This window comes from Sus scrofa, chromosome 3 (assembly GCF_000003025.6).
Source record: "Sus scrofa isolate TJ Tabasco breed Duroc chromosome 3, Sscrofa11.1, whole genome shotgun sequence".
In the NCBI taxonomy this organism is placed as follows: domain Eukaryota; kingdom Metazoa; phylum Chordata; class Mammalia; order Artiodactyla; family Suidae; genus Sus; species Sus scrofa.
The window spans coordinates 97,878,473-97,893,342 of record NC_010445.4 but is presented as its reverse complement, the minus strand read 5'-3'; the positions used below and the strand labels follow the sequence as shown (position 1 = coordinate 97,893,342).

Sequence of the window (14,870 nt, the reverse complement as noted above, 5' to 3'; positions counted from 1 at the left end):
TAGCCTGGGAACCTCCATGTGCCGCGGGAGCGGCCCAAGAAATAGCAAAGAGACAAAAAAAAAAAAAAAAAAGAAAAAGAAAAAGAAAAACAATGTTAGAATCCAACACCCTTTCATGATAAAAACACTCAACTAACTAGGAATACAAGTTCCTCAACCTAATCCAGGGCATCTATGAAAAACCCACAGCTGATACTATACTTTAGGGTAGAAGACTGGAAGTTTTCCCTCTAAGATCAGAAATAATAAAAGAATGCCAATTCTCACCACTTCTATTTGACATTGTACTAGAAGTTCTACCCAGGGTAATTGGGAAAGAGAAAGGAAAAAAAGAAAGTAAAAAATAAAAACTATCTCTCTTTGCAGATGACATGATCTTGTATCTAGAAAACAATTTTTAAAAATCCTCAAAAAATATTAGAGCTAATAAATTTAGCAAGGTTACGGAATACAAGATCAATATATAAAAATCAGTTGTGTATCTATATACTAGCAATGAAAAAGAATGAACACAATTCCATTTATAATAGCATCAAAAAGAAAAAATATTTAAGAGTAAATTAAAGAAGCTCAAGACTTGTACAATAAAAACTATAAGACAATGGAAGAAATTAAAGGTTTCAGTAAATGGAAAGACATCTCTGCCCATGGATTGGAAGACTTACATTGTTAAAATGGAAAAACTCCCTTAAATGATCTACAAATTCAGTGCAATCCTTGCCAAAACTCCAGCTGCCTGTTTTTGCAGAAATGGACAAGCTAATCCTAAGATTTCTATAGAAATGTGAGAAATCCAAATAGCCAAAACAATCTTGTAAAAGAGGAGGAACTCATATTTCCTAACTTCCAAACTTACTACTGTCTTCAGTGTGGTTTTGGCATAAGAATAGACATATAGATCAATGGAAAAGAATTGAGAATCCAGATAAACCCACATATCTATGGTCATCTAGTTTTTGACAAGTATGCCAATATCATTCAATGGTGGAAAGAATGTTCTTTTCAACAAATGATACAGGGACAACTGCACATCTACCTCTAAAAGAATGAAGTTGGACGCCTACCTCACACCATATACAAAAAATTAACTCAAAACAGATCAAAGAGGAGTTCCCATCCTATCTCAGTGGTTAATGAACCCAACTAGCATCCATGAGGATGCCAGTTCTTCCCTGGCCTCGCTAAATACTGGAGTTCCCTAGTGGCCCAGTGGTTGGGGACTTAGCATTGTCACTGCTGTGGCTCAGGTCACCTCTGTGAAGTGGGTTCCCTCAAACTTCCCCATGCCATGGGTGCAACCAAAAAAAAAAAAAAAAAGTAGAAAAACACAAACATCCACCAAAAGAGAAATGGATAAAGAAAATGTGATATATCCATACCACACAATATTATTCAGCAGTAAAAAGAATGAAGTACGGATGCATGTTACAACATGGATGAACCCTGAAAACATGCTAAGTAAAAGAAAATGGACTCAAAGACCATATGTTTCCATTTATATAAAATGTACACAATAGGAAAATCCATAGAGACAGAAAGTCAATTAGTGGTGGCAAAGAGATGGGTAAGGGAGGAATGGGCAGTCATTGTAAATGAGTATGGGATATGTGAAAATGCTCTAGAGTTAGAACATTTAGTGGTGATGGTTGCATAGCTCTGTGAATATACTAAAAACCATAGAATTATATATTTTAAGATGATAAATTTTATGCTATGTGAATTATATTTCAATTTGTAATTAGCCACATCCTTAGGACCACTTCATATTTATTTAGCTTCATTTTTTGTAAGCTGCACCTACAACCTGGGCCAGGGATCAAACTCATGCCACTTCAGTAACCACAGCCCCTGCAGTGATTTGAGATCCTTAACCCATTGAGCCACAAGAAACTCCTACTTAGTTATACTTTTTAACTACCCAAACTAACCTTTCAAAACAGCCTAAAGCTTATCAACAAAACCACAGTGCTAATAATTGATTGGTCAAATCCACCAAATATCCAGTAACTATTTCTCACTCCCCTTCCTACTCACTCACTTGCCTCTTGTCACAGAGAAGACATGCTTAACCTCACCTGTGTGGTTTTAGCAGAATAAAACATGAATTACTAAACTCAGAGAAGGAAAGGCAGAAAAGATTTAGAACAGGTAATAAAAAGAAGGTACTACCCCTTTATCCCCAGGTACCCCTTAGAAAACTTTTGAGAGGATCAGGAAATCACATCCTTTTACCACTTGATAAAAATCCTCATTAAATAAAATGTTACAATTCCTCAAATCTGATTTCACACACAGCAGCTTTTCAATAATTTGATATGAATCTGATCTCTATGCAAGTATGGCATTCACAAGAGACGTCATTCTTACATATATGAAAAGTGGAATTTAAAAAACATGTATTTCAGGAGATAGTAACACAACATAAAATGACCCACAAATTTAAAGGATCTCCTAACTGAATTCTTGTACACATCCATTATTGTGTATATGAAATATACTGAAGTTTAAAAAACTTTTTTATGCATATGTTTAAAAACCTCTTTATTAAAAGAAATGAATAGACCCAATTATTTCTTGCATGCTACAGTGTTCCTATCTCTGCCTTGCACTGAAGCACAGAAAAATGCATAAATAAAAAACATTTTAAGGAGTTCCCTTTGTGGTTCAGTGATTAACAAACCTGACTAGGATCCCTGAGGATGCCAGTTCAATACCTGGGCTCGCTCAGTGGGTTAAAGATCTGGAGTTGCTGTGAGCTGTGGTGTAGGTAGCAGATGTGGCTCGGATCCCTTGTTGCTGTGGCTGTGGTGTAGGCTGGCAGCTACAGCTCTGATTCAACCCCTAGCCTAGGAACCTCCATATGCCATGGGTGCGGCCCTAAAAAGCAAAAAAAAAAAAAATTTAAGAAAAATATATAAACATATACTCAATTTCTGATCTTTTTAAGCTGAGTTGATTGGAAGAGCTAATTAAAGGTGAATTCCTTCATGTAAGCCAAAGCCTTCAAGAAGGGGACCATGACCCATTTTTCTAACTTAAAAACTACACTACCAGAGTTCCCACTGTGTTGTAGTGGGTTAAGAATATGACTACAGCGACTCGAGTGGCTGCAGAGGTGTGGGTTTGTTCCCCAGCCTGGAGCAGTGGGTTAAAGGATCCAGTGTTGCTGCAGTTGCAGCGGGGATTCAACCCCTGGCCCGGGAACCTCCTTATGCCATGGGAGTGGCCATAAAAAAAACAAAAAAAAAAACAAAAACCTATACTACTTATATAATTTGTATTAAAAAAAAAAAAAAAAAAAAACCTTCCAATGGTAAAAGACTACTGAATGAGTAAAAACACAGATAAGAAGTTAGACAGGAGTTCCCGTCGTGGCGCAGTGGTTAACGAATCCGACTAGGAACCATGAGGTTGCGGGTTCGGTCCCTGCCCTTGCTCAGTGGGTTAACGATCCGGCGTTGCCGTGAGCTGTGGTGTAGGTTGCAGACGCGGCTCGGATCCTGCGTTGCTGTGCCTCTGGCGTAGGCTGGCAGCTCCAGCTCCGATTTGACCCCTAGCCTGGGAACCTCCATATGCCGCGGGAGCGGCCCAAGAAATAGCAACAACAACAACAAAAGACAAAAAAAAAAAAAAAAAAAAGAAGTTAGACAGGTTTATCTCAAAACTAAGGATCTAAACTTTCTACTCTGTCCAATGAACAAAAATAAACAGCCTTTCACATGGACCTGAAAGCTAATTAAGCTTTACATTGATTTCATGACTTTGCATTTTACTTCCAAATGTTTCATATAAAAGAGTGGCTACAGCTTAAAAAATGAGGGAAAAAACCCCACAGCTATGGTTACACATACACACACACACACTTCTCTTGTATCAGACTTTAGAATTTATAACTCAAACACTACTCTCTACTAAGGAAGTAAAATTCTCTGTACTGTAGAGGAGGAAAGCATGGAATTTCACTGGCACTGCAAGATCAAACTTGTAACATACAGTTAAAAAGCAATACGTTGCGGAGTTCCCGTTGTGGCTCAGTGGTTAACGAATCCAACTAGGAACCATGAGATTCCAGGTTTGATCCCTGGCCTTGCTCAGTGGGTTAAGGATCTGGCATTGCCGTGAGCTGTGATGTAGGTTGCAGATGTGGCTCGAATCCTGCATTGCTGTGGCTCTGGCATAGGCCGGTGGCTACAGCTCTGATTGGACCCCTAGCCTGGGAACCTCCATATGCCTCGGGTGTAGCCCTAAAAAAATGCAAAAAGACAAAAAGACCAAAAAAAAAAAAAGCACTATGTTACTGGAGTTCCCATCATGGCTTAGTGGTTAGCGAATCTGACTAGCATCCACGAGGACACAGATTCGAGCTCTGGCCTTGCCCAGTGGGTTAAGGATCCAGTGTTGTTATGAGCTGTGGTGTAGGTCACAGACACAGCTTGGATCCTGCATTTCTGTGCCTGTGGCATAAGCCAGCAGCTACAGCTCCACAGCTCCGATTTGACCCCTAGCCCGGGAACTGCGAGTGTGGCCCTGAAAAGCAATGTTACCCTGAATAAATCATTTTTATTATAGCAAAAACAGCTGTCATTACTTAATGCTTTTTGCTTTAACAACAAAACAAAGAAAAAACACTTCATAGCAGTACACACTATGAATGGACTCTACTCTGTCATGGGTAGAGTTATAGAATTATTTTAGAACAATTAAAATAATTGATATCTAAGGGGGAAAGCCTATCCAACACAAAATTATGGGAAGTTCTAGTTTTAATACGATGTTGCATAAATAAAGAGCACTACTCCACACATAAATGACACAGCATTCCTTAGTCCTGGTAGGTGAAATCCAAATAATACATAGTCCTTCTGGCTTTGATCTATTAAATGTCACTTATGTTTTCATTATAGTTGGCATAGTGTTGATATTTTAAAACATAAATTAAAGGATTCTCCCCAAAGCTATGCAGAATTACTTTGCTTAAATTATGGCATAAATGCAGATTATCCAGTTCAATTCCCTAACAAATAATAACCTGATAGGTGAGCTATGCCAATAGTCAAAAGTTTAAGTGCTTATTGGGAATGTCTGGAAGAATTGAAAAAATCTGAAAGTTTAGGCATATGTGGGGAATTGCTAAAAGAAAAAAAAAAACTAATGACAGAATGGGACAATATAATTGTGCTTGTGGATGACCGTTTCACAAGTCTATGGAAGGATCCACATCAGGGGGCAGCAAATTATGAGATTACTTTCAGGGGCAGAACTGATATGCCCAGTCCTCTGAGTACAGATGGGTCTGGAAAGGCAGGACGCAAAACACCATACCGAAGCATGCCAAACAGAGGAGTGCATGCAACCTTCCCTGACCAAAACGGAACTTTTCCAGAATATTCCATCAAAGCTTCAACCCATGTTACTTCCTCTTCATCTATGACATTTCTCAACCTGGCCCTTCTAAATAATGCGATGATAAACCATGAGATAACAGATGTGAATGAGTGAGCAACTGTGAAGTTTTACAATTTCAAAAATCTAGTGAAAGTCTAAGTTCCCTATACACTGCTCCCAGGCCCTCCTTCCTGACATCTAGAGCATCTAAAAGCAACATCTGATTTCTGTTTCACCTATAAAAGGTAACCCCGAAAGCTCAAAGAAAATATTCTTCACAGACACCATCTCAGGTTCTTAACCTGCTGAGCCACAATGGGAACTCCTCAAACAAAATGATTTTTAAGAAAAATCCTTCTTGCCTTCTGATGTTACAAAACTAAAAAAAAAAAAAAAAAAGGTACATCCAAGGAGTACTGAATCAAAAGTTTTCAGGTTTCTGGGGCCTGACCTGATTAGGGTGAACGACTGTCCCTGTTCACCTGACACTGTGGGATTTCTCAGGATGGGGGTGCACTTAGTGCTAAAACCAAGAAAGTCCCAGGCAAATGAGGACTAGCTGGTCTCCCTATGGTGATGACAGCTAAATCATAACCCATTGGGAGCACAGCCACCTGACTGATAACATGTGGATGGGAAGAAGGACATCATTGGAAGAGACAGTTAGACCAGAAGGTCTCCAGGGCTCCTTAGCTGTAATTTATTATGACCCTATGGAATATTTACACCATATCTGACTGGAATGTATATTGCACACCACAAGCGAATGAACATTTATGCAGGGTCAGTGGGCTCTGGAAACATTTTATGAATCTGTGCATTAAGTCTGAAATTATATAAGCTTAATAGTAAAATAGAGCTGGGAGTTTTCAGTTTTGTTTTTTATTCCTATAGCAAAGAAGAAAAATAAGCTGCTTCTAGAAAATGTCAAGCCAATGAAGAAAATTCTTGCAACACCAACACCCAACTTAATCCTATCTCCCCTCCTGCCAGATCACTTGAGACCCAGGACATCTGGACAAAAGTTTAAAAACAGGAAATAATATTTTAACTAACAGCCACCACGAAAGCATATATTTCTACAGTTTTAAGAAAGTAAGAACTTAGAAATGTGTGTTTACAGGTAACTACAAAACCCAAGAGCAAAGCAAATGCAACTGTAGCAACCAGCAATAACAACAGAGTCATAAAAGAGAAAAGATAAAGAAGGCCTTGAGCTGAGTATGTTCACTTTCAAATATGTTCCCTAATTCTGGATCTTTAATCCTGAAACATCCCATTTCAGAAGATACAAAACAAGTAATATATAAAATCAAGTCACATAAGCTCATGTGTGGTAAAATGAGAACAAACATTTGGGCTTCCTCTTTCCTCACTGCTTATTCTAATTTAAGGTAATACATGACTTACTGGTACTAATATATAATATAGGTCATAATGAAGGCATTCTGCCATGAAGATTGAGTTATGAAAAAATCTCTAAAAGAAGTCCTATTCAATTATTATTTTTTAAGGCAGTAACACTGAGGGAAAGTTGTAAGAAAATTCCTCTGTTCCTAAAAAACTACAACACTCATGATATATATATATTTTTTTTCACTTATGAATTTACTATTCTATCAGGTCTCATCATTAGTCTTAGTACATGGGTAGCTGAACTGCCATTAACATTTATCCAAAATGCTCCTTAATGAGAACTAGTCCTATGAAAAGTCTGGCATCACCAACAAGAGATTTCTTAAAGGGCAGCCTCAAAGTCTGCCTGTATATTCACATTTGTGGCTCAACACGCACACTTACAGGTGTATTCGTCCCCCTTGTCTCTTCACACAGAAGTTTCTCTGCTCAAGTCAGTCAATAGTTTGTGCCCAAGTCTATCACGGATGCTGTGGGGACATGGAGGTGTGTGAGAGTGAGGGTCTCAGCCCTCAAGATAGTTAACTAGGTGGATAAGACAGATATATTCTCATGAAGAGTACCCAGTGCCGGTAAAATTGATGGCTGTCTTATTTTTATTAGTCACATAGGGGTGCTATCTCCTGCCTACTATTTGCATAAATCACAAAGGCTTAATTAAAGCAGGTAAGAAAAAAATAAATCCATGCTATTCATTTCAAGTATATTAAAATACAATAAATATACAATAGTTTATTTTGAGTATGTAATAAGTAACACACCATCGTGCAAGAGTAGGGAGGATGGGGTGAGAGTCTTAATGGCCAAAATATTACCTTAAACTCAGGAGAGGAAATTAGGAAAAAGGAGTGGTTTTGCTATTATTAGCTCAGTGGTGGCACAGCCAAGGAATGTGGATTTTCAAGGCATCTCTCAAAACCCAGAGGTGTGTTAAGAATACACATTTCTGGGCCAGGTTCCTAGAGATCCAGGTTTTAGCCCCAACTCCTCCACAAGCAAACTGTCTCTTGCCCTGGTTTTCTACCTGTACTAGTTGACGTTTGAACTAGATGATGGCTAAATACTCCTTTAATGAACACTTCTGGTAACCCTTTCTTCAATAAATATATCCAGGTCCTCTTTCTATCCTCTCTCCTGCCCACTACTACTCCCACTAAGTTATAGTGTATAATATTAAATTATTCATGAATCTATGACTTTAATTTTTGTGTGTATATACTGATGACTTTATGGCAATTGGTTACCAAAGCAAAATCTTAATTCAGACTGCTAAAATTCTGCACTAAATAATCATCAGTTTTACATATCTAGTCCTATTAACCTAGCCAGATTAGTGTGACATATTATTCAATATTGTTATAAGAAGTTTTGGCACAGCTATAATTGACAATAGTGAAGATGAGATCAAATAATTACATATTCATTGCTTTCAGCTGGCTTAAAATGGTTTGGCTACATAGCAACCAAGAGTAAGGAAATATTTAATGTCTTTTCTTATGATAATCCAGTGACAATATCTAAGTATGACTTTGGTATAAAACAGCTGCATAAATATCCTTTCATTTGGTAAGTCTTATTAAACCCACAGTGTTTGGGGCAAATATTAAGAGCAGAAGAAGATAAATATGGGTTGTAACATCAAACTATTTCTATTGTCATTTTAATGCTGGAAATCTTATTTGGACATCTGAATGTTAGGACAATTATCACCTAGTAACAGCAATGAATTCAAATAAAATGAACTCCAATAAAATGATAAACAATACAATACTCTTTTGAGTCATTTCAGGACGGAGATAAAGGAAATCCAAAATGGAAAAGGAAGAACATATTCAAGCTTCCATGAAGCTATAGGACAAGGTGAATAAGAGGAACAAAAATAAATCATATAGTTGAGAAATGTGCTGGAGAAGGTTTTCAAATACTACTCTTGCTTGTATCTACTAGTTCCATTACACAGTTTAAAATTTGGCCAAATTTTTAAAGTATTTGTTAAACAGTTCCTGCATCTGACATATGTTTCCAGGATACTTCTGACATTGATATGAGAGATTATAAAACATTTAGAAATGAAAATGTTACTCTCCAACAAAAAACAACACTCTAACTTCCAAGCTTCTTCTACATTCACAAGATGGAAAAACATTTGGAAAATAGTAGCTCTTGGTTTTAAAATGTTCAAATAATATACTTTAAAACAAACACAAAAAGCATAATTGTTCAAGGCAAGGAGGAGACAAGCCTAAATAAAATAAGATCCTAAAATTTACTCTAGGAATCATTATTTTTTCTTTGCAATCTCAATCCTATTTACTCCATAACAAGTAAACTGTTTTATCCCTTCAGCTGGGAAGGACAATTTTTACTACCAAGGTGATGACAGTACCACTGCAGTGCTCACCCAGTAAGAAATGCATGAATATGAAGTGGCATCAACTCTATCAAATGAACTGTACGCAAGAACTGCTTTGCAATGCATTAATTTAGGAACTCAGCTGAGAGGCTCCTACTATATCTAGCTGATCTAAACTTGAGCTCATGATAACACTGCACAAAGCTATGGTAAATAAAAGTGATAGGTAACGCCAATAGAACAATCCCACTGACAACACACACTCCTCCAAGAATTCTTCCAGGCACCGTGATAGGATACATATCTCCATAGCCAACTGTAGTCATAGAGATAATCACCCACCAGCAGGCAGCGGGGATGCTGGCGAAGTCCTTGTTGGATGTTTCCAGGTCCAACCCATGTTCAAGAAGCTGAGAAAGTGCACTAAAGATTGCCATGGCAACACAAATGAAGACAAGTAACATAACCATCTCTCGGTAACATCGTTTGAGAGTCAAACCAAGTGTCTGAAGACCAATGAAGTGACGGGCAAGTTTAATCACCCAAAAAATCCTCATCATTCTAAGAACCCTCAAGGTGACTCCAGCCCTCTGGAGTTGAGAGTTCTCACCCGTAAACACTGTCATTAACACGGAGATGTAATACGGCGTGATTGCCAGTAAATCAATGATGTTCAGGGGTCTCTTGACAAACTCACACTTGTTTTTGGAGACGATGAACCTCACGATGCACTCTGCAGTGAACCAACCTATGCAGATAGCTTCAATTATCCTGTCAAGAGAACAAAAGAGGAATTGATCATTTTATTTTTAAGCATTTTAATAGCTCAGATTTCTTCAGATAGTACTACACTGACATACTTATTCAGTTACTTATCCAGAAACATAAAGAACAGACAGTGTTACTGACATCATCAGACCCACTGGGATGCAACAGAACAACAGATCTTTGAACAAATGAAAACTGAACTTGATAAAGTTCTTACTTATACACGGCATGTAATACTATTGAAAAGACATTTGTTTGCTTGTCACTAATACTTCAAAAAAAAAAAAAAAGAACCTATCTCTTATTTAGTGATTTGAAACTAACTTATACTCAGCTTGCTCTGCTTACCTATGAAACACTCAGAGATGACAGTGGTTCTTATTGCGATATAAGTTATTAGGTGGATCAGAAGGATTCGGTTTCTACAGACAGTGGGCATACCCAATTGATTTGTTTCTAGGTAAATAGGAGTGATCTCAAGATCATTTCCTAAAAATATTACTGTATTTTTTTCCTATAGGCTTGTGTGGGAGACACTGATCTGAGCCTGCCTTCTGGACTTTGCAGGAGGGCCAGTGCCCTCACCAGGAGAGTGCCAGCTCGTGACCATCCTCATCATAAACGTCACAGTGGGGAAAAAAGCTGAGGATTCCTGAACTAGAGCAAAATAATCACTGGGATTTTCCCAAAGACCCAACCATTTTGTTTGTTTTCCACAGCTATTTTTATGCAATTGTATATTTTTATAATATGAGGCCACATTTTACCTAGAGCAATACCAACCTTTCCACATCACAGCCTTGCCCCACACTCCCCAAGGCTGAAGAATTAAGTCTCAGCACATGCATGAGCTGGGAAGCCCTCATCCAGAGTGAGAGGTAACTCTGAAATAATTTTTTTTTCTTTTTTTGCTTTTATGGAAGTTCCCAGGCTAGGGGTCGAATCGGAGCCACAGCAATGCCAGATCTGAGCCACACCTGCAACCTACACCACAGCTCATAGCAACGTCGGATCCTTAACCCACTGAGCAAGGCCAGGGATCAAACCCGCATCCTCAGGGATACTAGTCGGATTCATTTCCACTGAGCCACAATGGGAACTCCTGAAATAATTGTTACTTTTAAAACGCAAATGAAAAGTTAGCATTATTGGGAGTTCCCGTCGTGGCGCAGTGGTTAACGAATCTGACTAGGAACCATGAGGTTGCGGGTTCAATCCCTGCCCTTGCTCAGTGGATTAACGATCTGGCGATGCTGTGAGCTGTGGTGTAGGTCTCAGACGCGGCTCGGATCCTGCGTTGCTGTGGCTCTGGGGTAGGCTGGCAGCTACAGCTCCGATCCGACCCGTAGCCTGGGAACCTCCATATGCCACGGGAGCGGCCCAAGATATGACAAAAAAAGACAAAAAAAAAAAGTTAGCATTATTATTATACCATCATTCATTTTCCTCCACATATTTCTGTCTTACTATTGACCTAGACCCAAACATCAGAAGCACAATGGAGAGACAAGAAAGTGGAGCTGCTGGGATGGTAAGGCCTGTGGGGCCACATTTTGAAAAGAAATTACGCAAAGTGCATTGCACAGACCACCCACCAATTGCACTGGATGTTACTCAGGGAAGTGAGTAAAATTAACCATGCTCACCTACTATAGAGGTTTCCAGGGCCATAAAGGTTAATTGTATTTATTTTTTGAATAGGTAGCACCATGGAGTTCCCACCGTAGCTCAGGGGAAACAAATCTGACTTGCATCCATGAATAAGTAGTACCTTCATATGATTTAAATTTAAAAGGTGAAGAAATTCTCACTCTCATCCTACTCCCAGCCACTCGGTTCCCCAGTTTCACTCCAGTCCCAATTGCTCAGGGTTCTGGTAAGAAGGGTGACAACCACTGACCACCAAGAAAGTGAGAACTTAAGTATATATATTTTTTGTCTTTTGTCTTTTTAGGGCCATACCTGCAGCATACGGAGGTTCCCAGGACAGGGGGTCTAATCAGAGCTGTTGCTGCCAGCCTACACCATAGCCACAGCAAAGCCAGATGAAAGCTGTGTCTGCGACCTACACCACAGCTCTCAGCAACACTGGATCCTTAACCCACTGAGCGAGGCCAGGGATCGAACCTGCAACCTCATGGTTCCTAGTCGGATTTGTTTCTTCTGCGCCAAGATGGGAACTTCAGAACTTAAGTATACTAATTTCTTGCAGCTGCTGTAAAAAATTACCACAAACTTGGTGGCTTAAGACAACAGAAATTTATTTTTTTCACAGTTCCAGAGGTCAGAAGTGAAAAATCATTATCATTGGACCAAAATCAAGTGTTAGAAGGGCCCCGGTTCCTTTGGAGGCTCTTGGGAAGAAGCCATGCCTTGCCTCTTCTAGATTCAGGTGGCTGTTGCCATTCCTTGGCTTAAAGCCACATCACTCTTATTTCTTCCTCTGTGGTCACTGTATCAAATATTCCTCTGCTTCCATCTTATAAAGATGAATGCATTCCATCTTCTCATCTTGTAAGGATTAGAGCTCCTGGGGATAATCCCAGATAATCCTCCATCTCAAGATCCTTGATTTAGTCACATGGGCAAGATCCCATCTGAAATATAAGGTAAAATCCAACTGGTTCCCAGGGATTAGGACCTGATCTTTTGCAGGGAGAATGGGATTACTTTTCAGCCCACACACACAAACTAGCCAGGAAGAGAAAGTCTACAGTGAAAGTAAACTAACCTCCTGCCCAGTGAGGGAGGTCAGTAGATGAAGTCACGGCTGCCCCTGTATTTCTCTACTGTATTATCTGCCACTCTGCTCAGAGACCCCATTACTCTGTGTTTGGTAGCTGCTTCTCTGTCCCCACCAGGCTATCGGTAAAAGCTGCTGCTGTAACGGCTTCTATGAACCTGGAGGCTTAGAAAACTGGGAAGGTAATGAAACTTGGTAGATCTAGAAAACAGGAGGCTGCATTTGTTCAATATGCAGGTTTTCTTTTCCTTTTTATAGCCACACCTATGGTAGAGGGAAGTTCCCAGCCTAGGAGTCGAATCAGAGTTGCAGCTGCCAGCCTACGCCACAGCCACATAAACACTGGATCTGAGCTGCATCTTTCAACCTACACTGCAGCTTGCAGCAAGGCAGTGGGATCCTTAACCCACTGAGAGAGGCCAGGGATCGAACCCACATCCTCACAGATAACATCCAGTTCTTAACCTGCAAAGCCACATTAGGAACTCCTCAATATGCAGTTTTAATAAGCATAATGCCATGTACTCCCCTCTCTCTGATAATACTCATCAAATATTCCATATGTTACCCCAATATTCCCAGTCACTTGCCATTAGGCAGGGTCACATGACCAGTTCTAACCAAAGAACTACCAGCCAAAATGACTAGAGTTCTAGGTAGAGGCATCAAAGGGTAGTATGAATTCACTTCCGTGGCAACGCAGAAGGCATATGTCCTAAAAGGCTCCAAGATGGTGGGGTCCCAGCCCAAGTCCCTAAGGATCTATGCAAACACATACATTCCCCACCCTGACTCCGGACATGATATGTGAACAATCAGTAAATTGTTGTGTTAAGCCACCAAGATTTCTAAGTCGGAGTTCCTGCCATGGCTCCGTGGTTAATGAATCCGACTAGGAACCACGAGTTTGTGGGTCTGATCCCTGGCCTTGCTCAGTGGGTTAAGGATCTGGCATTATCGTGTCCTGTGGTATGGGTCGCAGATGTGGCTCGGATCCCGCATTGCTATGGCTCTGGTGTAGGCTGGCGGCAACAACTGGATTAGACCCCTAGCCTGGGGACCATATTCCGCAGGTGCGGCCCTAGAAGAGACAAAAAGACAAAAAAAAAAAAAAAAAAAAAAAGATTTCTAAGTCAGTTGCTAATAACTTAGGTAATAAACCGGTAAATATGTAAGATGCACACTCAAAAGGAGTTGCAGAGCACAAAGCAGTCAGAGTGACAGTTTTCTTAGATGGTCTGTGGCTACCAGTTTCCCAGGTGTGGTTACTCTGTCTCTTCTCTAGCCAGACATGAGCAAGAGCATTGGACCTGAGACTGAAGACCAGAGACCTGATGCTGTTCCCACTCTCATCTTCGAAGGGCTCTCCCAGCAATAGCATCCTAAGATTCTATTAAATTAAGAAGAGTAAAAATTTTAATTGTGCCCAAAACACCAGAACATTTTCAGCTAATTACTTCCACCAGCAGCCAAACTGTTCAGATTAAAAAGGAGGAAATCCAAATGATGCGAAATAATCTCTCAGAAAGGGAATTTCAAAGAAGGAAGCTTATCTGTAATGAGGCCCACTGGGCTCTTCCTGCCCACCCCTCACGTCAGACACAGTCTCTCCAGAATGCCACACTAATGGCAAGAATCAGTGAGAAGCCCCAGGCATCCCTCTTTCACCTAGGACTCTGCCAAGGCAGTCTCCAACAACAACATCACTAAGCCTGCCAAAATCCCCATGTTTCCAACTGGCACTCTCGCCAATGCCAGCTACGGCAAGTGCTGGAAAATGAAGTACAGTTTTACTGAGCATTACAGCAAATAACTGGGTACTACGAGGGCTACTTCTATAAAAAAACAAATTGGAAAAAAGAACAGAAGAAGATATTGAAGGATACCAGAATCTTTGAAGCCCATTCTGATTTCCTCTGAGGCTCAAACATATAGAAGTTTGAATTCACAGCTAAAAATATATTTCCCACTTATTGAGACCTTTCTGTTGGGCATGGTGCTAAGCACTTTAACCCTTTTCAAGAACTCCATGAACTGTGTATTTCTCCTAATATCTCCATTTTACAGATGACAAAACTGAGGCTGAAAAGTTAAAATCTCCTCCAAGATCACACAACTAAGAAACTGCAGTGGCATGGGTAATAAAACCAAATCTAAGAGGCTTTGAAGCATTAAGGAACATCTAAAAATGCTAATGATTTTTGT

General features: G+C 39.8%; 1 protein-coding gene across 2 annotated transcripts in view; it reads right to left on the bottom strand.

The window, feature by feature from the left end:
• The window catches only part of KCNG3 (potassium voltage-gated channel modifier subfamily G member 3), a 56,788-nt gene continuing 47,678 nt past the window's right edge, over positions 5,761-14,870 (bottom strand). For both annotated transcript variants that reach the window (XM_003125195.4, XM_003354851.4), the window contains exon 2: positions 5,761-9,925. In XM_003125195.4, the coding sequence (XP_003125243.2) occupies positions 9,280-9,925 (646 nt within the window). In that variant the 3' untranslated portion in view covers positions 5,761-9,279. The remainder of the gene's footprint in view (positions 9,926-14,870) is intronic.